Source organism: Cicer arietinum, chromosome 8, assembly GCF_000331145.2.
Source record: "Cicer arietinum cultivar CDC Frontier isolate Library 1 chromosome 8, Cicar.CDCFrontier_v2.0, whole genome shotgun sequence".
NCBI classification, from domain to species: domain Eukaryota; kingdom Viridiplantae; phylum Streptophyta; class Magnoliopsida; order Fabales; family Fabaceae; genus Cicer; species Cicer arietinum.
The window spans coordinates 14,185,560-14,212,103 of NC_021167.2; the positions used below are offsets into that span (position 1 = coordinate 14,185,560).

Genomic DNA, 26,544 nt, shown 5'->3' on the forward strand with positions numbered 1-26,544 from the left:
ATCCCCCTTTTTGAAATTGATAAGGTGCTTTTATAGAGTTTTTGTTATGTTTAGTTGCTTTCTGGTCTGCATTGGTCCTTCTCTATCTATTTCCTGTTTGATGTTTTTTCTCTTTGCTCATCATCTGCGTTTTTTTCTACACCTCTGATGCATTCATGATTTTGATTTATTTGCTTTGATCTGTTCTGTTGCTGAGCTTTAATTTGTCCCTTAGTTTATTTTTTAAACTCAAAATTTTGTCTCTTTGTTCTGCACAAAGTGTACCAAGACTGACTTAAAAAAAAATGTTTTTATGTTTCTCTAATTAGTTACCAAGCAAAGGCCAATGACAACTACATCTGAAACAGAAAGGCAGCAACAAAATAGAGCCAAACACTGCATCAGAAACAGAGAGGCAGAGAGGCAACAACAGCAACAAATTAAAAATTATTGTAATTTAATTTAGTTTGGTTTAAATCTTATTGTAATTTAATTTTGCCTTTATTTTAGTTTGTAATTTGATTTGGTTTTAACATTCTAAATAGATTTGAAATTGTAAACTTATAATACATAATGAAATTATTTATTGTAATTATTTTATTTCCTTTTTTAAATACACATTTCCTTTTTTATATTTGTTTTCAAAATGGACAAAATTAGGGTACTACAGGGGTCAAATAATATATAATAGTTTATGGCTAAAGAGCATAATAGTTATGAAAATTAATAGTGTAGATACCAGGCAGTTTCTAATTTAATGAGGAGCTGAATTGGAAATACTGCAATTTGGGATATAACTAATAATAGTTATATATAGGGGTAATGGTCCCCAAGGCAAACACAATAAGACTATTCAGTTTCAAAATCCTAAAGGAGAAAACTCTCTGGTTCTCTCTATCCCCATCAAGAGAGCAAGGTCTTCAGGGTGTTTTGCTGAGGAAGATCACTCAACCCATTGGCTCTATCATCATCATTCTAGGATTTCATCAATGTCAATTCCCACAGGTACGCTTCCGCATTTGGTCATTCATCATGTAATTGACATGGATACTTAACATAGAATTCATGTTTAGTTAGGTACGAAATAGAAAAAATTCAATTTGTTGTTAGATAAAGAATAGAAAAATATATAACGATCTTGATGTTGAAAGCTTACCAAGGTGCGGAAAAAGGACTATACATGGCACAGTAACTATTTCACGCAGTACTATTGGATCAAATTGTGATTTACTTTTTTGTTTAGTATTTGGTTGAGTTTAACTACTTTACTTTTGTCTCTTTACTCTTACTTTGTTTAAATTAATTGTTTTTATTTTAATCTTATAGTATCTTTAATCTTGATTTTATAATTTATTTTGAAGGTGCAAACACGATAAGTGACTTTAATTGTATTTGATTTAGTTGAATTTTTTTTTTATTAATTTATTTAAAACTAGTTCGAGAATGGTTATTGACTTAGAATAAATTAAAATAGTAGCAATCATGCTAAGTGATCAGAAGCAGAAGTAAAATAAGAATTGCAGAATTAAAGTGACACAAGAATTTATACTAGTTCACCTCAAATTTGGTAGCTACGTTCAATCCCCACAAGCAGAAGAATTTAATTCACTAATTAAAAAGTTGAATTACACAGCACCTGACCCTACAAGATAGTCTTCTCAAAACAACCTGACACCTACAAACTTTTTAAGGAGCACAAACACCATGACTCTACAAGTCAAGTCTTCTAAACACAACTTGAAAACCTACTTATTGTTTGAGGAACACGAAAGTCATTATCGGTCTGGGTTACAAGGGTTTAGAACAAATTGGTTTGCTTACAACAAGTTGATTGTAACAATGACTCTCAAACTATAAAACACTTAGAAAATATTTCTTTTGAGCAAGTGTTTCTCTAGACTTTTTAACCTTATGAACTCTAATGACTTAGAAAATTTTGTACTTGTGAGTTCTCTTATTTTCTTCTCCAGTCTTGAGTATCAATTTGTAGAATATGTTAGAGTTTCTCTTTTCTCCTTGTAAAATATGAATCACATATTTGCAAATAATAAATATATCTTTTTGTCAGTGTTTCTTCTTGTAAACAATTTTTGATCATATCTTATTGTAAATGATTCATATCTTCTTGTAAATAAATCTTGATCACATCTTTTGGTAAATAATTCATATATTCTTGTTATAAATTTGATCAAATCTTCTTGTAAATAATTCATATCTTCTTGTAGATAAATTTTTATCAAAGCTTCTTGTAAATAATTCATATCTCCTTGTGATAAATCTAGATCAAATCTTCTTGTAAATAATTCATATATTCTTGTTGATAAGATCTTGATCATATATTTTTCCAAATAAATCTTGACCATATCTTGTTTTCAATTTGATCAAAGATTTTCTTCAATTATAAATCTGATCCAAATCTTATTTTAGATTGTCTTCAAAAACACAAATCTTTTTTCATACTCTTGCTTGATTTAAGTTGGAATGGATTTGGGTAGTTCTTGGATCTTCACAATTTTTTGATTCGACTAAGTCTTCTTTTCATAAATAATTCTTTCAATTTCATTTGTTGACTTTACATCAGAGGCATTGACTTTCTTATTGGTGTGAGATGATGTGTTTCTTGAATAATGTTAGTTAAAGGCAGAATTGCATGACTTAGAATTAGTAGCATTGAAAAATCACCTTGTTGAACCTTCATAGTCGGTGCAATATTAGAGGTTGCATATCAGAGGCAGCATTTGGAGTGTGTTGCATCATTTTGATAAGCAGATTGTGAGCTTTGAATCTATGATTTGAACAATCTCTTTAGAGTTAATTATACATTGATATATACTTTTTAAAGACATGCTAAGTTTGTGCACATCAGAGGCATGCAAGGGCTTCAGATGCATGCTTCAAATTCAGTCTTCAGAGGCAAACATTTTCAGACCCAGACATCAGAGACAATCTTTGTAACGTTCAGAGGCACATTACTTTCAAAGCCAATATGTTTAAAAACAAATGTGTATAATTTATGTTTCTCTGATCTCATCATCTGGTCACTTTCTCTAGTGATTTCCTCTGTTGACATTTCTCTGATCGCTTCCTCTGATACCTTACTCTGATTTTCTTCTTCCAATTTTTGTATACTGAATGAAACCATTAATCTAAATTTATCGTTCTCATAAAATAATTTTGTTAACATCAAAACTATAAGTGAAAAACAAATTTAGTTCTAACATATTTTATTTGAAATCTATAGATTATTTTTTGTTGATTATAGTCTCTTTAGTCTTAGATTTAATTTTTATTGTTTTGATTATTCTTTTCAAATAATTTAACAAAATATTATTATTAAAATATAAAAATAAAAACCAACTTTAAAATAGGCAGACCTTATTACGCAGAAACAAAGTATTTATACTGATTTGGCAAATTCGAACTCATGATATTATCGTGGATACGAGGTAAATTCTTACCAAAAGACCAGTTTTCTTTTGCTTATTCAAAATTTTCAAAATATTAAATATTACCGATAACTTGTATTTCAACCACTTAAAAAATAAATGTAGAAAGAAAAAAAAAATTACAGTATTTTAGTAAACTATTATATCCAGCACCGAAAGAACTATTTTATTTTTTATATTTTAGAAAAAACAAACAAATGTTATTTAAATTGACTTTAACATTCTCAGCTTTTCTTCTTGTTCTTTTTTTCTTTTGCCTCGTTTAACTCACTTCATACATATTGAGTCATTCTTTTCTTTGGGTAGAAAGATTGACCGGTTGTTTATGTCTTTCTTTTTTATGAAAATGGTTGTTTATTTATTTTTATTTTATTTTATTAAAGAGCGATATTCCTTCATTCAAATTAATAAAATTACATTGATTGCAAATATTATAATATAAAATCACTAAAAAAAAGATAAATTTATGAACAAACTAACATCACTGATGTTAATAGTATGAAACGGCGCAACGTCTATAAAAATGACAAAGTCTACCAACAAAGCCAGCAATCAGTTTGTGCAACTAGAACATTGGCACAGAATGATCCCCAATTAGGGTGAGTCCCAAATTTTTTAGAGTATATCTTGACATTTGAAAAACTGCATTAATATCCTTAATTTTGTACACTTGAACATTCTAAAACTTTATATTTACACTTTATACATAGAAGGCTAAATTACATTTGTGGTCCTTTAACTTAATCTCAGGTAACGTTTTAGTTCTTTATCTTTTTTTTTTTCCGATTTAGTCCTTTATTCCTAATAATATCAAATAAAGTATGAAAATATGAGTTTATTTGAAGATTTGCGTTACGAATTTGATGAAATTTGTATTATATTGAAAAATATAATTAATTTTATGAGTTTTGATTGAATTTTTTTTTTAATTTTTGTAAAAAAAAGGATAACATTGTTGAAATTTTAAAACATAAAATATCAAATTGTCACTTAAAATTAAAATAAAGGACCAAGTCGGGAAAAAAAAAAGATAAAGGACTAAAACGTTACCTGAGATTAAGTTAAAGGACCACAAATGTAATTTAGCCTACATAGAATAAATACTCAGCTTTTCCACCATTGTAAGTTTTTGACAGCTATTGCATCCTACCAGATGCCACCACCCACCACCAAATGTTAGAAACTTGAATTTTGATGTTATGGTTTAAGATGGCTCTGCCTACCAATATAATAAAATTGAGGTGTCTTAAATGTTCATATCTCTGGATCCATAATGTTGATGACGTCAAAATCATTGACTGAATTTGCATTTGATCGAAATTAAACTAGCTAATTTGTCAATCTAAATCAAAGAACACCACAACAAGACAGAAAATCAAAACACTGCACTAAAACGACAAACAAACACAACTTTACACTAAGATGACGAAACCACAAAAAATATGAAAAAAGAAAACTAAATATTTGTTGAAATCACTTATTTAAATAAAAAATAATATAAAAAAGTTAAGAGGTGGTGATTTTAGACTAAAAATTGATTCTAAATCACTCCTCTTTTATAGTGAAATTTGAAAAAAAAAACGATCAAATGGAAGAGATGATAATAGCATACGACAGACCTATTAAATTGTTGGTGGTTTATTTCTTGGAAGCATGTATATAAATATAATTATATTGTTTGAAAATGTTTTTACATAATCAAGGACAAGCTAGAAAGGAACCAATTGATAGGAGTGTTTGCGGTGCAGTTGAGAATATCAACTATGATATAAAAATTTATTCGATTTAAACATTAAAATTTTCACTGTTTGGTTTGATTTGAATGACATTTTAAAAAAATAAAATTTTGTACGATCCAATCCAAATAAATGCAGTTTGAAATGAATTAGTTTTCGGTTATCCAAATTACAATTACAAAATATTCTCAATATTATTATTATTATACAATTTGTACGTTGTATGTAAAAACACCGACGTTCCAACAAGCTTATGATTGTATGGCAATAATAATATGGAGTTCAAACGAGCATTAAAATTAAGTAAACCAATATTGAAATTGTGTTTGATGATTTGTTAAAATTAAGGGATAGTACATAACAATTATTTTTATACAGAAATTGATCATGAGAATAAAAAAAACAAAGACTAAGGGAGGGACAAAACATGAATTCTTGTCTCTAACTAAATCATAAGACAATTTTTTTTATGAAAGACCTCTATTGTCTTACTAAAAAATTCTTGTAGAAATCAATGGATGGATTTATAAATTTTTTTGCTTCATGAGCTTTTTTGTTTTCTACTCTTTTATTTTTTATTATATTTTTTATATCTACAAACTTTCTCTCGTTATTAAGTTAATTTTGAGATCAAATCTTACATTTTTTATGTTAATTTTTATTCAATTTCAAGATAAAGATTATAATCTTGAATAAATAGTGGAGGAAAAAACCTATAAGTTTGAATTTAATATGAGAGTTAGTAGTACAAATTTTATGTAGTTTTTGATCTAATTGTAGGTTAATAACACATGATCTAAAATTTATTTATTTTTGTCATGGTGATAGCTCTTTCGTAAGAGTTAGCAATAGAACATATAGTATCATTTACAATCATAAAATACAATGATTGACAAAATATTACATTATTAAAATACAATAATTAGAAGTTAGAGACATCTATTTATTAAGGATTAATGTTTAACTAAAATTTGAAAACTTTACCCCTAAGGGAGTCCTTACTAGAACCATATTAGTTGCATCACTCTCTGAAACCCAAATATGCTTAAACCTATATATAATTAAACCAGGAATAATACAACATAATGGTTCAATGAATAAATTTTCACTCCCCAGAAAAATCATATAATAGACATATGGACAAAACACGTAGTTAATATTCAAGAATTAAAAGTTTAGAACTTCTACCTTTTAAGAATAAATGTAAACATTGAGCTAAAATTGTAGGAATTTACTCTAAAGGGGGTCCTTCTATAAATTATTAAAGGCTTTGGTTAAACTCAAGTCTAAGAGAGTGTTTAGAAATAGTTTTCAACCAACAATAGACGTGCCTCGGTTAGAACCTCACTAGCAGTGCCATTGCCTCAATGGCAAAGTTAGTTTTCAACATAGATTAAGATACTTTTTTATATAACTTGTAATCACATCTTACCAACAATATGGAACTAAGAAATGTTTCTTCTAAATCGCCAGTCACCACTCGCTACCTTAAAAAATTGATCTACAATCCTAATTTATCATTCTTAGATTGTTTGAAAAAGGTACAAAATCCAATTATTTACCACATTATGACGTGTATAAAGGGGTGGGAATAGGCCAGGTCAAGCTTTGAAAGGTCTGAGTCTGCCCTACGATTAGTTTTTTAGGTCTAAGTTTGTCATACAGTCTATCGTAGGCTTTTTTCGGTCTGACCTGACCTTTTTAAAAGTTCGGCCTGTCCCTGAATGCCTATTTAAAAGCCTTATTCACATTAATGATTTTTCTAACAAAATCATTTTTTAAAAATCTAAAACAAACCCCTTTTAAACCCTAAAAAATGATTTTTAATTTCAAAAAATAGATTCTTTCTTGAAACAAATGCACTCATTATTACATCTCAAACAAACTCAGACATATTCAGTAATAATATAATTAATATTATTATCAACTTTGAAACACTTCTAAAGAGATTGCACCTATTTTATGCTTTTTGTTATACTATTTTTTTACTTCTAAAAGGATTCACATATACTGTTTTGATTTAAGATTTATTTTTATATATAAAATCTAAAAATAGAACAACTTCAATGGAGTTTCTAGAATATTTTTAAGAGATTTTACAAAGGCTAACTTTACTAAAGGAATACAAAGATAAAAGAAAAGAAAAATAACATTATGTAGTAGTAAATATTGAAATCTCACATAGTATAATAATTATATAATAATACGAACGATTCAACTTAAAAAGAATGGGAGAAGAAAAGAACGGGGAGAATATGGAAAGACTGCTGAATATGGAACGACTACTGAATGATAGCCTAATTGATAGATTTTAAAATAGGAAATAATATTATTAATAAATAATAATAATAATAAATAAATAAATAAAATTAATAAATATAAAATATATATAGGTCGACCTGTCAGACCTAATAGGTTTTTTTATAAGTTTGAATCTGACCTATTTAAATAAATAGGCTTTAAAAATAGTTTGTACCTAGCTTTTTTATTAAAAAGGTCAAACTATGCTAAGTCATAAGTACGCAAGGCCATATGCCCCTTACGGACGGCCTAACCTATTCTCATCCCTACGTGTATAAGGAGATTTCTCTAAAAATAACGTACAAGGATTCAAATGAGAAAAAGTATCGGGAAAATAACGAAATGTGAATAATTTAAGGCTATATAGTATTCCTATGGATACAATTTATTCAAAGAGTACATTTGTACAACCATACATACACATTTGGTGGGGAGGACATGATGCATATTTATAAATAAATTAAGTGTGTTTAAAGTATGAAATCATCATAGAATTTAACATAAATTAAGCCCTCTAAAATGGATCTCATTAACAGAAACAAATATTTTCAAACATCAATGAATTTTTTTTTAAAAGTTTGCAACTAATATTGGAAAGGGCCGCGCGAACACTGACCCCACTGCTACAAATTATGATGTAGGATCCACCGCTTGGGTGGACCTTAGGCTAGCACCCCTCCTTTATGTGCAATGGAGATCACTATCCTAGGCCATGAGCCTTTTTGATCACCCATTGACCCCATCCAGGTAAGTATGTTGCAATGTAACACACATTTCTCTTTTATACTTCTTTCTTTATAGTGTTCTCTTACACATTTCGATGTGGGACTAAAATTAGTTAAAATATTAATTTGTGTGTTCTGATGGAATGTAAATATACTAGTTACATATATTTTAGGATAAAATCAACTTGGTGTTATCAATGACTAATTTAGTGTAGAAAGACCTCTACTGTCGTACTAAAAATTTCTTGTAGAAATCAATGGATAAATTTATGAAATCTTTTGCTCTAAGATATTTTTGTTTCCCACTCTTTTGTTTTTTATAATATTTTTTTATACATATAAACTTTCTTTCGTTATTAAGTTAACTTTGATATCAAATCTTACATTTTTTATGTCACTTTTTATTCAATTTCAAGATATAGTTTATGATCTTGAATAAATAGTGGAGGAAAAAACCTATAAGTTTGAACTTAAATATAGGAAAGAGTCCTTAGTAGTACAAAATTTATGTAGTTTTTGTTCTAGTTGTAAATTAAGAGCATAGTGGTCTAAAATATATTTATTTTTGTCATCGTGACAATTGTTCCATAAGAGTTAAAATATGAATTTATGTATTCTTATGGAATGTCAAATGTGAATATACTAGTTGGACATATTTTAGGTTAAAATCAACTTGAATACCAAAAACATGTAATCCAAGCACTTATTAGCACCCCGGTAAACATATATTATTACCTCTTAAATTTTCACTTTGATTCCATGGAGATAACTAAGTTATATACCTTATTCTGGTCCATAGTTTCCTCTTAATCAATTTTACCAATCTAAAATTGTAAGAGAAGATTTAAATTCAACAACTTAGCACATTTGAGTATCATATGTAAACTCACTATATGTCTTTCATGAAGACAGATTTAGAGCCTTATCATAAACTCAAATTATATTGATCAAATTCCACTTAGATGCAAGTATACATTTTTTTTCACATAAATTTTATAAACATAAGATAAAACATAATTTGAAACACTAATATTTTTCACTAATATTAAATGTTACTTATATTTTTCACCAACATTTTGTGGTGGTACATTAGCAGCACGTCTATCGATTGTGGCTATGCTTGTGAAATACAATTTGAATTTTAAATTGACAAATTGTTTGTTGTCTACATTAGCAGCATGGCTAAAATTGAGCTGCCATTGTTAATAATCCATGTCAATTATATGATGAATGACCAAAGGCGGAAGCGTACCTGTGGGAATTGCCATTGATGAAATCCTAGAATTATGATGATAGAGCCAATGGGTTGGGTGATCTTCCTCAGCAAAACACCCTGAAGACCTTGCTCTCTTGATGGGGATAGAGAGAACCAGAGAGTTTTCTCCTTTAGGGTTTTGAAACTGAATAGTCTTGTTGTGTTTGCCTTGGGGACCATTACCCCTATATATAACTATTATTAGTTATATCCCAAATTGCAGTATTTCCAATTCAGCCCCTCATTAAATTAGAAACTGCCTGGTATCTACACTATTAATTTTCATAACCATTATGCTCTTTAGCCATAAACTATTATATATTATTTGACCCCTAGTTTATTGGCTAATTATATAATGACCCTAACACACTTTATTAATTAATTACATATGTGACCCATAAATCTTACAATCTCCCACTGGTCACACATGTATCCTTAGGAGTGTGTTAGACTTTATGACGTCAAAAAATGTCATTATAATTACCTTGAGTATAATCCAAATTGTCCCGTCCATTAATCATATCAGCACATGGAACCAAAGAGGCTTTCGTCATAATAAGCATAACTAAACCCATCAATGATCACCCGTACTGACACAACTAAATGACATAGACCCATTATGAAAAGTGTAGCATGAAAATTACATGAAGTTGGTCAATGCATGTCAATTTTCAACTGGTCCTACTTTATCGAATGAGATCATACCATAACTTAAATGTACAAAGTAACCAAAAACTGAATACTTTAAACTTTATTTCTGATCAGAAAGTCCAAATACAATGTATTTGTACTTTACAATTAAACATAGAACATGAATTACATAATGGACGAAACTCCCACTAAAATCAAGATTCCTCAAACTGTAGCACACCCATGTGAGCAGTATGCTCATGAAAGACCTTGGGTGGTAGACCTTTAGTGAGTGGATCCGCAATCATGGAGTTTGTCCTTAAGTGTTCTATGGATATCTGTCCACTTTGTACCTTCTCTTTAACAACTAGGAACTTAATGTCAATGTGCTTTGACTTGGTTGAGCTCCTATTATTGTTAGAATACAGGACTGCTGATCTATTGTCACAATACAACTTGAGTGGTCTTTCAATCCCTTCAACTATTTGCAGCCCCGTGACAAAATTTCTCAGCCAAATGCCCTGGTCAGATGCCTCATGGATTGCTACGAACTCTGCTGCCATAGTTGATGAGGCAGTAAGACCTTGCTTGGCACTACGCCAAGAAACTGCTCCACCAGCTAACAGAAAGACATAGCCTGAAGTTGATCTTAAGCTGTCTTGGCATCCCGCAAAATCCGAGTCAGAGTACCCAGTGATCTCTAACTGGTCTGACCTCCTATATGTGAGCATGTAGTTTCTTGTTCTCTTCAAATATCTCATGACCCTCTTGGCTGCTTTCCAATGGTCAAGACCTGGATTGCTTAAATATCTGCCTAAAATCCCTACTATGAACGCTATGTCTGGACGCGTACATACTTGGGCATACATAAGACTCCCTACAGCTGAAGCATAAGGGATCTTTTGCATTTCTTGAATTTCCAAACTTCCCTTAGGGCACTGTTTGAGACTAAACTTGTCTCCCTTAGCAACTGGGGTGTCCCCTGGTTTGCAATCCTGTAACCCAAACCTTTTGAGAACCTTATCGATATAGCTCTTTTGTGACAATCCAAGAATACCTCGAGATCTGTCTCGGTGTATCTGAATTCCTAATACAAAAGAGGCGTCACCAAGATCTTTCATCTCAAAATGCTTTGATAGAAATTTCTTAGTTTCGTGCAACATGCCTATATCGTTAGTGGCAAGCAGTATGTCATCAACATACAAGACCAGGAAAATATGTCTGCTCCCACTGAACTTATGATACACACAATCATCAACTGTATTCATCTCAAAACCAAATGAGAGAATTACTTGATGAAATTTATGGTACCATTGACGAGAAGCTTGTTTTAGCCCATAAATGGATTTTCTTAGTTTGCACACCATATTCTTTGGGTCTCCCAACACAAAGTTTTCTGGCTGCACCATATAGATCGTCTCATCAATGTCGCCATTGAGAAAAGCTGTTTTTACATCCATTTGATGAAGCTCCAAATTAAAGTGAGCAACAAGAGCCATGATTATTCTTAAAGAGTCATTCGATGAAACCGGAGAGAAAGCCTCTTTATAATCAATCCCTTCCTTTTGAGTATAACCCTTACCTACAAGACGTGCCTTATATCTCTCCACATTACCATTGGAATCCCGCTTGGTTTTAAAAATCCATTTGCAACCAATGGGTTTCACTCCTTCAGGTAATGGGATAAGTTCCCAAACTGAATTGTCTTGCATAGACTTGTACTCCTCATTCATTGCTTCGATCCACTTATCTGAACGAGAATCTTGCATGGCTTGATGAAAGTTGACCGGGTCGTCTTCCGTCATGCCAACATTTTTCTCTACCTCATTGATAAATACTACATAATCATCCGAAATAGCATTTTTCCTTTCTCTAGTGGATCTCCGCAATGGAGCTGGCTCTTGAGGCACTTGTTCTTGAGGATCTTGAATTTGATCTGGATTTTGTTCTTCCTGAACAACCAGATCATCTTGAGTTTGTTCGATAATGGGAAAGTCAATTGGTGGAAGAATCAGTTCTGGAATTGTTACTGATTCTTCCTCAAAGGCAAAATCTTTAACCTTAATCTTCCCCCCAAACTCAATATCCTCAAAGAACGTTGCCGTTCCCGTCTCAAAAATTGTTCTCAAATTAGGATCATAAAATTTATAGCCCCTTGATTTTTCTGAGTACCCTATAAAATAGCTGCTAATTGTTCGGGGTTCAAATTTCTTTTCATTCGGCCTATAAGGCCTTGCCTCAGCTGGACATCCCCAAACATGAAAGTGCTTCAGGCTAGGCTTACGCCCAATCCAAAGCTCATAAGGTGTTTTAGCCGCTGCCTTAGTTGGTACTCTATTAAGAATGTATGCTGCTGTTTTTAATGCCTCTCCCCAGAGTGACTCTGGCAAGGTGGAATGACAAATCATACTCCTTACCATATCCTTAAGAGTCCTGTTTCGTCTTTCAGCTACACCATTCATGCTGGGTGACCCCGGCATAGTGTATTGTGGGACGATTCCACATTCCTCTAGGTATTTGGCAAATGGTCCCGGACGTTGTTCACCTGAACCGTCATATCTGCCGTAGTATTCACCACCACGATCAGATTTGACCTTTTTAATTCTTTTATTAAGTTGATTCTCAACTTCTGCCTTAAAGGATTTGAACACGTCTATTGATTGGGACTTTTCGTGAATTAGGTAAAGGTAGGCATATCTAGAATAATCGTCTATGAATGATATAAAATATTGTTGACCATTCCAAGAAGGAGTTGGAAATGGCCCACAGATGTTCGTATGTATCAATTCTAAGACGTCTATAGCTCTATATGCGCCTAATTTCTTATTTTTAGTCTATTTTCCTTTAATGCATGCTACACAGACGTTAAAGTCTGTGAAGTCAATGGAATTTAAAATTTCATCTGACACAAGTCGTTCAATTCTATTTCTAGAGATGTGACCTAGACGCTTGTGCCAAAGCACTCCTGAATTGAAATTGTCAATTTTCCGCTTAGTACCACGTGATTCCACATTCAAGGTTTCATTATAGTTAGCCACAGTTTCCAACAAATAAAGATTATCATAACCAGAAAGTAAACCGGTTCCAACAACATTCGAATTTAAAGACAAAGTAAATTCTTTATTCCCGAATGAACAATAATATCCTGATTTGTCCAAATAAGAAATAGAGATCAAATTCCGTCTAAATGACGGTACAACAAAAGTGTCTTTTAAATCCAAATAATGACCGGAACTTAATAATAATCTAAATTTTCCTATGGCTTCAACTTCTACCTTCTTCCCATTTCCTACATAGATGCATCTTTCAGTATCACTAGGCTTTCGGAAGTTCAGGCAACCCTGCATTGAAACACTGATGTTAGTAGTTGCACCAGAGTTTAACCACCAAGTGTTTCCAGGTACTGAAGCTAAATTAACCTCAGAACAGACCAAAGACAGAATCATACCTTTCTTAACACGCCAAGCGTGATATTTGGCACAATCCTTCTTCACGTGTCCAGAACTCCTGCAGAAGAAGCAGTTGTTATCCGTAGTCTGCTTCTTTTGTTCTGGACCCTTAGCAGCAGCTTTGTTCTTGGGCTCCTCAATTCTTTTCCTTTTGCCCTTGTCTTTAGAGATGCTAGTAAAGTGAGCACTTTCAGTCCTATCTTGCTTCAGCCTGTCCTCTTCTTGCACACATAATGAAATGAGCTCATTAAGAGTCCATTTCTCCTTTTGACAATTATAAGTCACCTTAAACTGACTGAATTGCGAAGGAAGAGACAGCAATACTAAATGAATGAGTAAGTCATCTGACAACTCAAGCTTTAGACCTTTAAGCTTAGAAGCAATGTTGGACATCATCATAATGTGCTCTCTTATATTTCCCTTGCCTTGATACTTCATGGAAATTAAATTCTGAAGCAAAGAACTTGTTTCAGCCTTATCACTTTTTACAAAGCGTTTTTCCATCTCAACAAGGAAATTTTTAGCTGTATCTATCTCATCCGAGACAGCACCTCTAAAGACCTCAAGAATGCCACACTTTATGATCATAAGACTTATGCGATTTGAGCAATCCCATTTCTCATACTCTAATTTTTCTTCAGAAGAACTAGAGTCCTTAGGAGTAGAGGGTCGATCAATTCTTAATGCAAGGTCTAGATCCATGCAGCCAAGAACAATCAGAATGTTCTCTTCCCATTCCTTAAAATTTGTCCCATTAAGGACAGGAATAGAACTCAAATTTGCAGATATGGAAGCAACCGATGCTGTAAATTAGATAAAGAACGAAACTTAGAAACTCACATTATAGGAAAATAAATCAATAAATAAATAAATACATATGTTCAAATCATGGAATTTAACCCATCTCAAGATACCCAGTGCACCATTGATGTCAAGTCTTTGGACAGTAACACCAACTGCTAGTGGTACTCTTGTTGCAACGATCAAATATTGACAATAAGACATGTCAAACAATAAACCTTCCTTTGGGCCGATTTACTGCTCACATGTATACCAAATAATTGTCACACATTTATCATCGCAGGTGTACCATGTAATTCTGCCAAATATTAACCTTCCTTTGGGCCGGTCAATACCCGCATGAATAAACATATACACAGCCATTTGACATTCTTCACGAGCAATTTAGACAAGAGAGGTCACTTTGGCGACGTCAAGTTTTAATTAACTCATTCAAAAATGTCAAACTTGACTTGAACATATATTTATTATATCCAAATAAAACAATATTTAAAAAATATTGTTCACTAATATAAACTTTATTTTATTAGTATTAAAAAAATATTTATATCCAAATAAAACAATATTAAAAAAATAAAAAATTATTTTTCACTAATATAAACAATATTTTTTAAATATTATTTTATTTGGATATAAATATTTTTTATTTGGATATAAATATTTTTTTAATACTAATAAAATAAAGTTTATATTAGTGAACAATATTTTTTAAATATTGTTTTATTTGGATATAATAAATATATGTTCAAGTCAAGTTTGACATTTTTGAATGAGTTAATTAAAACTTGACGTCGCCAAAGTGACCTCTCTTGTCTAAATTGCTCGTGAAGAGTGTCAAATGGCTGTGTATATGTTTATTCATGCGGGTATTGACCGGCCCAAAGGAAGGTTAATATTTGGCAGAATTACATGGTAATATGGATTCCATAATATATATATCAAAATTCCCAAATTACAAACCCTAATTTTTCAATCATGTCAAAATTCCCAAATTACAAACCCTAATTTTTCAATCATGTCAAAATTCCCAAATTGAATCCTAAACAAAGACAATAACCGAATTTCATCATGAATTAAACATGGTAGGCTCTGATACCAATTGTTAATAATCCATGTCAATTACATGATGAATGACCAAAGGCGGAAGCGTACCTGTGGGAATTGCCATTGATGAAATCCTAGAATTATGATGATAGAGCCAATGGGTTGGGTGATCTTCCTCAGCAAAACACCCTGAAGACCTTGCTCTCTTGATGGGGATAGAGAGAACCAGAGAGTTTTCTCCTTTATGGTTTTGAAACTGAATAGTCTTATTGTGTTTGCCTTGGGGACCATTACCCCTATATATAACTATTATTAGTTATATCCCAAATTGCAGTATTTCCAATTCAGCCCCTCATTATATTAGAAATTGCCTGGTATCTACACTATTAATTTTCATAACTATTATGCTCTTTAGCCATAAACTATTATATATTATTTGACCCCTAGTTTATTGGCTAATTATATAATGACCCTAACACACTTTATTAATTAATTACATATGTGACTCATAAATCTTACAGCCATATTTTGCAACTAAGATTACAACTCCATCAAGCCCCTTTGCACTATCTCTAGCAAAGTATTTGCATTCCATAGGAGCTAAAATGTAGGGAGCTTTCTGGTGTTCACACTGTCTGGAACAAAAGGAGGTACATGATTGATTACGTATAATTCCTTTTGAACAATAGTCATCATGATTTATGCCTTTCATTTGTTTTGCCATACTCTAGTGAGCTGTGAATGACTTGTGTAAGATCAAATTAGTTGTTGGAATCCAACGTTGGCAATGTAACTTTCAATAAACGACTCACTATCTCATCGCTATTCCTTGTGAATCTCTTGTCTTAGTTTCAATTGGATGCAAACTTTCTCTCTCCTTGTTAGTCACCTAATTCCTCTTGTTTCCTATTTTTAAGTGGTCACTAATAATATCTTTTATGCATTTGTGCTACTTAGACATTGTCACTCTTCTTGTTACTTATTTGAATATCTGTTTTTCATTATATTACTAACTACGCAAAAAAATATAAATGTAAATTTTTTAAAATAAATTTTAAAAATGCAGTTTGAAAAGGAAACAAAATTTATGTATTTTTTGTTTCAGCAATGCTAAATGAATACAAAATCGGATTCCACGAGAACAACACAAACAGTAGAAGACAACAAACTAATGTTTTGAATTTGAGCGATTATTAAACATTAATTACAATATACCAATATTTTCAGGTGGACTATAAAACTATTTGAAGTTTATAATACTTGAATTAATTGACAATTATATTTTCAACATCTAAGATTATTGATGAACCTAATTTCATAGATGCAAAAAATGTTAAAAATTGAAATAGACAATTACTTTGAGATAATTTCTTTTTGTAAATGAGTTAATTATTATGGGCTAGAGAGAGTAATTTAAAGGATCATACATATAATTTTCTATTTATAAAAAATAAACATGTACATTAAACTAAAATTGTAGGATTAAACATATACATTGAACTTATATGGTAGGGCTTTACCCCAAAAGGAGTCCTTCCAGAAATTCTCAAAGGCTTGAGTTGAACTCAAGCCTAAGAGGGGGTTTGGAAATAGTTTTCAACCAGCAATAGACGCGCCTCGAATAGTACCTCACTAGCTGAGTCATTGCCCCAAGCGCAAAGATACTTTTGAACTTCGATAAGTTGTTTTTTTATATAACTTCAAATCTCAAATAATCCTATTATTAGCCATGTGGAAATAATAAATTTTTCTTCCAAACAACCATTCATCACTCTGTCTTAAACAAATGTCTATTATCACCCAATACTCTGTGGACTGAACAGAACACTGCAAAAATCAATTTATTTATTACTTTATTACGTGTATAAGGAGTTTTATTCAAGGAGTAAGACAATAAAAAAAGTCTATTGATGAAAAAGAAAAATAATATCAAATTATGGGCATATCAAGTTCATAGCATAAATTTTTTTTCAAATATTACCATTGTTCATTAACCAAGAAGTTTCTAACATCCTCAGTTAAATTTTATACAAGCAAATGTTGAAAGAAAATGATTCCTCTAATTCTTTATCTACATATTTTTATATTTTCCTTTCTAATTTTTTTAAACATTTGTCTTGTCATCTCATGTTTGAGACCTTTAACATGATTGTTATAGACCTTTTGTTAGAAGATAGAATTTAAGACCTTTGATACTATGTTACACTAAATAAGCCCGATTGAGGCAAAATGTTAAGAATTAATCAGTATATATATCTAAAGAAATCAAAGGCATTTGTAACTTGTAAAAGTTAAACTCTCAACGTAGAATTGGCATCATCTAAATCTAAGTTGACAATGTTAAGACATTATTTGGCCATCATATTTTGAACAATTCTAAGAAAACATAATTTGTTACTTCAATCATCTCTTAAATAGTTATAAGTGAAAACTTAAATGATTAGATGCATTAGATCTTGTACAATAGAGACATCAGCATACATATCGAACAAAATAATCGTCCTTATAAACCAAAAGTGTGAGGATACCAACGACTCTGCTGTATAAGCTTTATCGTTATCAATAATCAAGAGATAATTCAAGTTACAATTCATTTTTGATTGAACAAAAAATTAATGCATTCAAAGGCACTTAAATTGTGATACTTAAATGGAAGGGGCCACGGCTACACCACTTAAGTAGACCTTAGGCTATGCAACACTTAAGTAGATTCCATGGGAACAACACGAACAATAGACGACATCAAACTTATGTTTTGAATTTGAGGGATTATTAAACATTAATTACTTTATTAAAATATATTCAGGTGGACTATAAATTATTTAAAGTTTATAACACTTGAATTAATAGACAATCATATTTTCAACAACTAAGATTATTGATGAACCTAATTTCATTGATGCAAATAGCGTTAAAAATTGAAATAGACAATTACTTTGAGATAATTTATTTTCGTAAATGAGTTTATTATTATGGGCTAGAGAGAATAATTTAAAAGATCATAAATTTAAATTTTTTATTTATAAAAAATGAACATATACATTGAACTAAAATTGTAGCGTTAAACATATACATTGAACTTAAATTGTAGGGCTTTACCCCAAAGGGAGTCCTTCTAGAAATTCTCAAAAGCATGAGTTTAACTCAAACCTAAGAGGGGGTTTGGAAATAGTTTTCAACCAGCAATAGACGCACCTCAGTTAGTACCTCACTAGCTGCGTCATTGCCCCAAGCGCAAGGATGATTTTCAACTTCGATAAGCTGTTTTTTTATATAACTTCAAATCTCAAATAATCCTTTTATTAGCCATGTGGGACTAATAAATTTTGCTTCCAAGCCACCATTCATCAATCTGTCTTAAATAGATGCCTATTATCACCCAATCTTATTTGGACTGAACAAAAACCGCCAAAAATCCAATTATTTATCACTTCATTATGTGTATAAGGAATTTTATACAAGGAGTTAGACAATAAGAAAAGTCTATTGATAAAAAAGAAAAATAATATCAAATTATGGGCATATAAAATTCATAGCATATAAGTTTTTTCAAATATTACCATTGTTCATTAAACAAGAAGTTTCTAACGTCGTATATTTTCTGGAAGCAGCCGACTAAGACAATTAAATATTATACAAGGAAATGTTGAAAGAAAATGATTCCTCTAATTCTTTATCTACACATTTTTATATTTTTTTCCTTTTTACTTTTGACACTCAATTGTCTTGTCATCTTATGTTTGAGACCTTTAACAAGATTATTATAGTCCTTTTGTTAGTAGATAGAATTTAAGACATCTGATACTATGTTGCATTGAATAAGCCCAACGGAGGAAAAATGTTAAGAATTATTCAATTTATATATCTAAACAAATCAAAAGGAACTTGTAACTTGTAAGAGTTAAACTTTCAACATAGAATTGGCATCATCTAAGTTGGCAATGTTAAGACATTATCTAGCAATCATATTTTGAACAATTCTAAGAAAACATAAGTTGGTACTTCAATCATCTCTTAAACAGTTATAAGTGAAAACTTAAATGATTAGATGCATTAGATTTTCTACAACAGACACATCAGCATACATATCGAACAAAATAATTGTCCTTATAAACGAAAAGTGCGAGGATACCAACGACTGTGTTGTATAAGCTCTATCGTTTCAATAATCAAGAGATAATTCGGGTTACAATACATTTTTGATTGAACAACAAGATAATGCATTCAAAAGCACTTAAATTCTGACACTTTAATGTAAGGGGCCACAGCTCCATCAATTAAGTAGACCTTAGGCTATGCACCACTTGAGTAGATTCCATGGGAACAACACGAACAGTAGAAGACATCAAACGAATGTTTTGAATTTGAGCGATTATTAAACATTAATTACATTATTAAAATATTTTCAGGTGGACTATAAATTATTTAAAGTTTATAATACTTGAATTAATAGACAATCATATTTTCAACATCTAAGATTATTGATGAACCTAATTTCATTGATGCAAATAGTGTTAAAAATTGAAATAGACAATTACTTTGAGATAATTTATGTTCGTAAATGAGTTTATTATTATGGGCTAGAGAGAGTAATTTAAAAGATCATAAATTTAAATTTTTTATTTATAAAAAATGAACATATACATTGAACTAAAATTGTAGCGTTAAACATATACATTGAACTTAAATTGTAGGGCTTTACCCCAAAGGGAGTCCTTCTAGAAATTCTCAAAAGCATGAGTTTAACTCAAACCTAAGAGGGGGTTTGGAAATAGTTTTCAACCAGCAATAGACGCACCTCAGTTAGTACCTCACTAGCTGCGTCATTGCCCCAAGCGCAAGGATGATTTTGAACTTCGATAAGCTGTTTTTTTATATAACTTCAAATCTCAAATAATCCTTTTATTAGCCATGTGGGACTAATAAATTTTGCTTCCAAGCCACCATTCAACAATCTGTCTTAAATAGATGCCTATTATCACCCAATCTTATTTGGACTGAACAAAAACCGCCAAAAATCCAATTATTTATCACTTCATTATGTGTATAAGGAATTTTATACAAGGAGTTAGACAATAAGAAAAGTCTATTGATAAAAAAGAAAAATAATATCAAATTCTGGGCATATAAAATTCATAGCATATAGGTTTTTTCAAATATTACTATTGTTCATTAAACAAGAAGTTTCTAACGTCGTATATTTTTTGGGAGCAACCGACTAAGACAATTAAATATTATACAAGCAAATGTTGAAAGAAAATGATTACTCTAATTCTTTATCTACACATTTTTATATTTTTTTGCCTTTTTACTTTTTCTACTCAATTGTCTTGTCATCTCATGTTTGAGACCTTTAACAAGATTATTATAGTCCTTTTGTTAGTAGATAGAATTTAAGACACTTGATACTATGTTGCATTGAATAAGCCCAACGGAGGATAAATGTTAAGAATTATTCAATTTATATATCTAAAGAAATCAAAAGGCACTTGTAACTTGTAAGAGTTAAACTTTCAACATAGAATTGGCATCAGCTAAGTTGACAATGTTAAGACATTATCTAGCAATCATATTTTGAACAATTATAAGAAAACATAATTTGGTACTTCAATCATCTCTTAAAGTGTTATAAGTGAAAACTTAAATGATTAGATGCATTAGATCTTCTGCAACAGACACATCAGCATACATATCGAACAAAATAATTGTCCTTATAAACCAAAAGTGTGAGGATACCAACGACTCTGTTGTATAAGCTCTATCGTTTTAGTAATCAAGAGATAATTCAGGTTACAATACATTTTTGATTGAACAACAAGTTAAGGCATTCAAAAGCAATTAAATTCTGACACTTTAATGGAAGGGGCCACAGCTCCATCAATTAAGTAGACCTTAGGCTATGCACCACTTGAGTAGATTCCATGGGAACAACACGAACAGTAGAAGACATCAAACGAATGTTTTGAATTTGAGCGATTATTAAACATTAATTACATTATTAAAATATTTTCAGGTGGACTATAAATTATTTAAAGTTTATAATACTTGAATTAATAGACAATCATATTTTCAACATCTAAGATTATTGATGAACCTAATTTCATTGATGTAAATAGTGTTAAAAATTGAAATAGACAATTACTTTGAGATAATTTATTTTCGTAAATGAGTTTATTATTATGGGATAGAGAGAGTAATTTAAAAGATCATAAATTTGAATTTTTTATTTATAAATAACGAACATATACATTGAACTAAAATTGTAGCGTTAAACATATACATTGAATTTAAATTGTAGGGCTTTACCCCAAAGGGAGTCCTTCTAGAAATTCTCAAAGGCATAAGTTTAACTCAAACCTAAGAGGGGGTTTGGAAATAGTTTTCAACCAGCAATAGACGCGCCTCGGTTAGTACCTCACTAGCTGCCTCATTGCCCCAAGCGCAAAGATGCTTTTGAACTTCCATAAGCTATTTTTTTATATATCTTCAAATCTCAAATAATCCTCTTATTAGCCATGTGGGACTAATAAATTTTGCTTCAAAACCACCATTCATCAATATGTCTTAAACAGATGTCTATTATCACCCAATCTTATTTGGACTGAACAGACCGTCAAAAATCCAATTATTTATCACTTCATTATGTGTATAAGGAATTTTATACAAGGAGTTAGACAATAAGAAAAGTGTATTGATAAAAAAGAAAAATAATATCAAATTATGGGCATATAAAATTCATAGCAAATAAGTTTTTTCAAATATTACCATTGTTCATTAAACAAGAAGTTTCTAACATCGTATATTTTCTGGAAGCAACCGACTAAGACAATTAAATATTATACAAGCAAATGTTGAAAGAAAATGATTCCTCTAATTCTTTATCAACATATTTTTATATTTTTTCCTTTTCACTTTTCTGAACATTTGTCTTGTCATCTCATGTTTGACACCTTTAACATGATTATTATAGACCTTTTGTTAATAGATAGAATTTAAGACCTTTGATACGATGTTATACTAAATAAGCCCGATTGAGGCAAAATGTTAAGAATTAATCAATTTATATATCTAAAGAAACCAAAGGCATTTGTAACTTGTAAACGTAGAATTGGCATCATCTGAATCTAAGTTGACATTGTAAACACATTATTTGACAATTATATTTTGAACAATTCTAAGAAAACATAATTTGTTACTTCAATCATCTCTTAAACAATTATAAGTTAAAACTTAATTGATTAGATGCATTAGATCTTCTAGAATAGAGACATCAACATACATATCGAACAAAATAATCGTCCTTATGAACCAAAAGTGCGAGGATACCAAGGACTCTGCTGTATAAGCTCTATCGTTATCAATAATGAAGAGATAATTAAGGTTACAATACATTTTTTATTGAACAACAAATTAATGTATTCAAAAGCACTTAAATTCTGATACTTTAATGGAAGGGGCCACGTCTCCACCACTTAAGTAGACCTTAGGCTATTCACCACTTGAGTAGATTCCATGGGAACAACACGAACAGTAGAAGACATCAAACTAATGTTTTGAATTTGATCAATTATTAAACATTAATTACATTATAAAAATATTTTCAGGTGGACTATAAAATTTTTTAACGTTTATATTACTTGAATTAATAGACAATCATATTTTCAACATCTAAGATTATTGATGAACCTAATTTCAATGATGCAAATAGTGTTAAAAGTTTAAATAGACAATTACTTTGAGATAATTTATTTTTGTAAATGAGTTAATTGTTTTGGGCTAAAGAGAGCAATTTAAAAGATTATAAATTTTAATTTTCTACTTATAAAAAATAAACATATACATTGAACTAAAATTGTAGCGTTAAACATATACATTGAACTTATATTGTAGGGCTTTACCCCAAAGGGAGTCCTTCCAGAAATTCACAAAGGCTTGAGTTGAACTCAAGCCTAAGAGGGGGTCTGGAAATAGTTTTCAACCAGCAATAGACGCGCCTCGGTTAGTACCTCACTAGCTGCGTCCTTGCCCCATGCGCAAAGATGCTTTTGAATTTCGATTAGTTGTGTTTTTATATAACTTCAAATCTCAAATAATCCTTTTATTAGCCAGGTGGGACTAATAAATTTTGCTTCCAAACCACCATTCATCAATCTGTCTTAAACAAATGTCTATTATCACCCAATATTCTTTGGACTGAACAGAAACCGGCAAAAATCCAATTATTTATCACTTCATTACGTGTATAAGGAATTTTATACAAGGAGTTAGACAATAAAAAAAGTCTATTGATAAAAAAGAAAAATAATATCAAATTATGGGCATATAAAATTTATAACATATAAGTTTTTTTCAAATATTACCATTGTTCATTAAACAAGAAGTTTCTAACGTCGTATATTTTTTGGAAGCAACCGACTAAGACAAATAAATATTATACAAGGAAATGTTGAAAGAAAATGATTCCTCTAATTCTTTATCTACACATTTTTATATTTTTTTCCTTTTTACTTTTTCTACTCAATTGTCTTGTCATCTCATGTTTGAGACCTTTAACATGATTTTTATAGACCTTTTATTTGTAGATAGAATTTAAGACCTTTGATACTATGTTACAGTGAATAAGCCCAAAGGAGGCAAAATGTTAAGAATTAATCAATTTATATATATAAAGAAATCAAAGGCATTTGTAACTTGTAAAAGATAAACTTTCAACGTAGAATTGGCATCATCTAAATCTAAGTTGACATTGTTAAGACATTATTTGGCAATTATATTTTGAACAATTCTAAGAAAACATAATTTGTTACTTCAATCATCTCTTAAACAATTATAAGTGAAAACTTAAATGATTAAATGCATTAGATCTTTTACAATAGAGACATCAGCATACATATCAAACAAAATAATCGTCCTTATAAACCAAAAGTGTGAGGATACCAATGACTCTGCTGTATGAACTCTATCGTTATCAATAATCAAGAGATAATTCAAGTTACAATACATTTTTGACTGAACAAAAAATTAATGCATTCAAAAGCACTTTAATTCTTATACTTGAACCAAAGGGGCCACAGCTCCACCTATTGAGTAGACCGTAGGCTATGCACCACTTGAGTAGACTTTAGGCTATGAGCTCTATCACACTTCTACTTTATATCTCTTGCTCCATACTCTTCGCAATATATAACCGATTTGGGACTAAAAATTGAATGGTGTGCTCTATATCAATTAAAGGAAGCTCATAAATTTTCAAACTTCTTCAACGTGTTCTCACTCCCCCAATTGGCAAATCCTAAGTGAGTTATTTTAAAGGATTTGTGCAATTCTATGGTTGAATCTAAATTGTTAATGTTATGTTTTGCTTTTTCTTTTCTAGCATTAGCTGACATGCAATTACAACCAAAGTTAATGTTATGTTCTATTGGTTCTCTTGTCATTCCCCTTATTCTTAACGTTTGTGTCGTTAAAACTATAATTAATTATCTAACTATTTCTATTTTCTTTCTGTGTTGCTGCCTAATTGACAATCTTTTTGAAATTTATGTTGTAGGACATTGGATTGCAAGAGATTTGTTTCTGTTGACTTCAATATGGCATTGCTAGAATGTGTTTATGGATTATGTTTAAAATATATGCAATAGTAAAAAAAAAAATCTTAGATTAAACAAATAAGTATTATTAATAAAAATTAATACTAACAAATGATATATTAATGCAATATCTAATACTAATAAAATAAATAAATATTAAAATTGATATATATATGTAGTTTGGTTCAGTTATAATATGAAATTCTATTCGATCCGTGTGATTTTCATAAACAAATATTCAAACACATCCAATAACATTTAATTTTGTGCAGTTTTTTTTTATTATTGATTTGCATTTTTTTTATCGGTTTACACCCCTATTAATAAAGGTCATGGTCCCCCAAACTTTTATATATTTTTTTAATATTAGTATGTTATTATAATTTTTTATGTTTATATTTCTTATTTTGTGAATTTTAAATGATATTTTATAATAGATCTTTTTTAACTCAATATATTGAACTTTAAACACTTTTTTTGAAAAATATTACCCTTCAAATTTGTCTGTTCAAGAAAAGACTCAATTGGAATATGAGTTGCAAGACAATGAATTTTATGTGCTTACAAATGTTAAGTTTTAGATGTTGTCAACTATAGGTGAATTACTTCAAAAGCTATTTGAAACTGCTAAATCAAATTCTTATGGATTGATTGACAGAATTCTACAACTTGTGCTGACTCTTTCATTCTAAACGACAATCACATAATGTCCATTTTTAATAATGAAAACTATTAAACAAGGCTATGCAACAAGGTTGAAGAAGACTTTTTAAGAGATTACATAATTGTTTATATTGAAGATGAGATTGCTGAAAATTTTAATTTTGGATATATCTACTTATAAGAGGATAATCATATTCTAATGCATGATTTTATCTAACAAAAGGTGCATTTGAGAAGGAATCAAAGCCTAGCTGGTTGAGTCGTGTATTTTTCAAACACTTTTGGGACCTATGTGGTTTTGATGACATCTGTGAGGGAATCCATTGCCTTGTTGGCTTGATAGAGGCCTTCTTCCTACATCAATGACTGATTCGAAACTAGTTTTGATCTCAAAATCTAATCACCCTCATATGCCATATTTGAGGCCTATTTTCCTCTACAACATAGTTTACAAGATAATCTTTACAATATTTAAGTTGGAAAATCGATGTGTTTGCACGGCGATAAGGTCTCTTCGCACAATTAGGGGTGGGAATAGGTCAGGCCAGGCCAGGCTTTGAAAGGCCTGAGTCTGGCCTACGATGAATTTTTGAGGCCTAAGCCTGGCCTACGGCCTATGATAGGCTTTTTTTTCGGCCTGAGCCTGGCCTACGGCCTATCATGGTCTGACTTGTAAGCCTATTTAAAAGCCTTATTCACAATAAAAATAATTTTTCTAACAAAATAATTTAAAAAAAAATATGAAACAAACACCCTTTAAACCCTAAAAATGATTTTTTGGTTTAAAAGAATAAATTTTTTATTAAAACAAACGCACCTATTATTATCTCTCAAACAAATGGTCTCAAACAAACTCAGATTATTACCTCTCAAACAAATCCTCTCATGCAACATGTAATTATATATATATATATATATATATATA

The 26,544-nt window shown here is 30.6% G+C and overlaps 1 protein-coding gene, 6 non-coding genes and 1 pseudogene across 7 annotated transcripts; all 8 read right to left on the minus strand.

Annotated features, from left to right (window-relative positions):
• Positions 1–6,400: 6,400 nt before the first annotated feature.
• LOC113785010 (U4 spliceosomal RNA) lies at positions 6,401–6,539 on the minus strand (annotated as a pseudogene).
• A 1,517-nt stretch (positions 6,540–8,056) lies between these two features.
• LOC113785008 (U1 spliceosomal RNA) lies at positions 8,057–8,217 on the minus strand. The gene has a single exon (XR_003471182.1). It is a non-coding gene; the product is annotated as a U1 spliceosomal RNA (small nuclear RNA).
• Positions 8,218–12,927: 4,710 nt separating this feature from the next.
• LOC140919053 (uncharacterized) lies at positions 12,928–14,844 on the minus strand. The gene is made up of 2 exons (XM_073364561.1): positions 13,521–14,844; positions 12,928–13,413 (listed from the first exon to the last, which is right to left on the minus strand). The coding sequence occupies exons 1-2, from the start codon at positions 14,221–14,223 to the stop codon at positions 13,388–13,390; spliced, it is 729 nt and encodes a 242-aa protein (XP_073220662.1). The 5' UTR covers positions 14,224–14,844; the 3' UTR covers positions 12,928–13,387.
• A 2,041-nt stretch (positions 14,845–16,885) lies between these two features.
• On the minus strand, positions 16,886–17,029 carry LOC113785012 (U4 spliceosomal RNA). The gene has a single exon (XR_003471184.1). It is a non-coding gene; the product is annotated as a U4 spliceosomal RNA (small nuclear RNA).
• A 1,435-nt stretch (positions 17,030–18,464) lies between these two features.
• Positions 18,465–18,608, minus strand: LOC113785013 (U4 spliceosomal RNA). Its single transcript, XR_012161723.1, has one exon. It is a non-coding gene; the product is annotated as a U4 spliceosomal RNA (small nuclear RNA).
• A 1,459-nt stretch (positions 18,609–20,067) lies between these two features.
• Positions 20,068–20,211, minus strand: LOC113785014 (U4 spliceosomal RNA). Its single transcript, XR_012161724.1, has one exon. It is a non-coding gene; the product is annotated as a U4 spliceosomal RNA (small nuclear RNA).
• Positions 20,212–21,671: 1,460 nt separating this feature from the next.
• LOC113785009 (U4 spliceosomal RNA) lies at positions 21,672–21,815 on the minus strand. The gene has a single exon (XR_003471183.1). It is a non-coding gene; the product is annotated as a U4 spliceosomal RNA (small nuclear RNA).
• Positions 21,816–23,263: 1,448 nt separating this feature from the next.
• Positions 23,264–23,407, minus strand: LOC113785011 (U4 spliceosomal RNA). The gene has a single exon (XR_012161722.1). It is a non-coding gene; the product is annotated as a U4 spliceosomal RNA (small nuclear RNA).
• Between the last annotated feature and the right edge of the window lie 3,137 nt (positions 23,408–26,544).

Bases quoted from the DNA above. Each gene is read 5' to 3' on its own strand.
- LOC140919053 (XM_073364561.1), bottom strand. From the start codon at position 14,223: ATGGATCTAGACCTTGCATTAAGAATTGATCGACCCTCTACTCCTAAG. The intron at 13,414-13,520 runs GTATGATTCTGT...GTTTCAATGCAG, and splicing joins CGCTTGGCGTGTTAAGAAAG to GGTTGCCTGAACTTCCGAAA.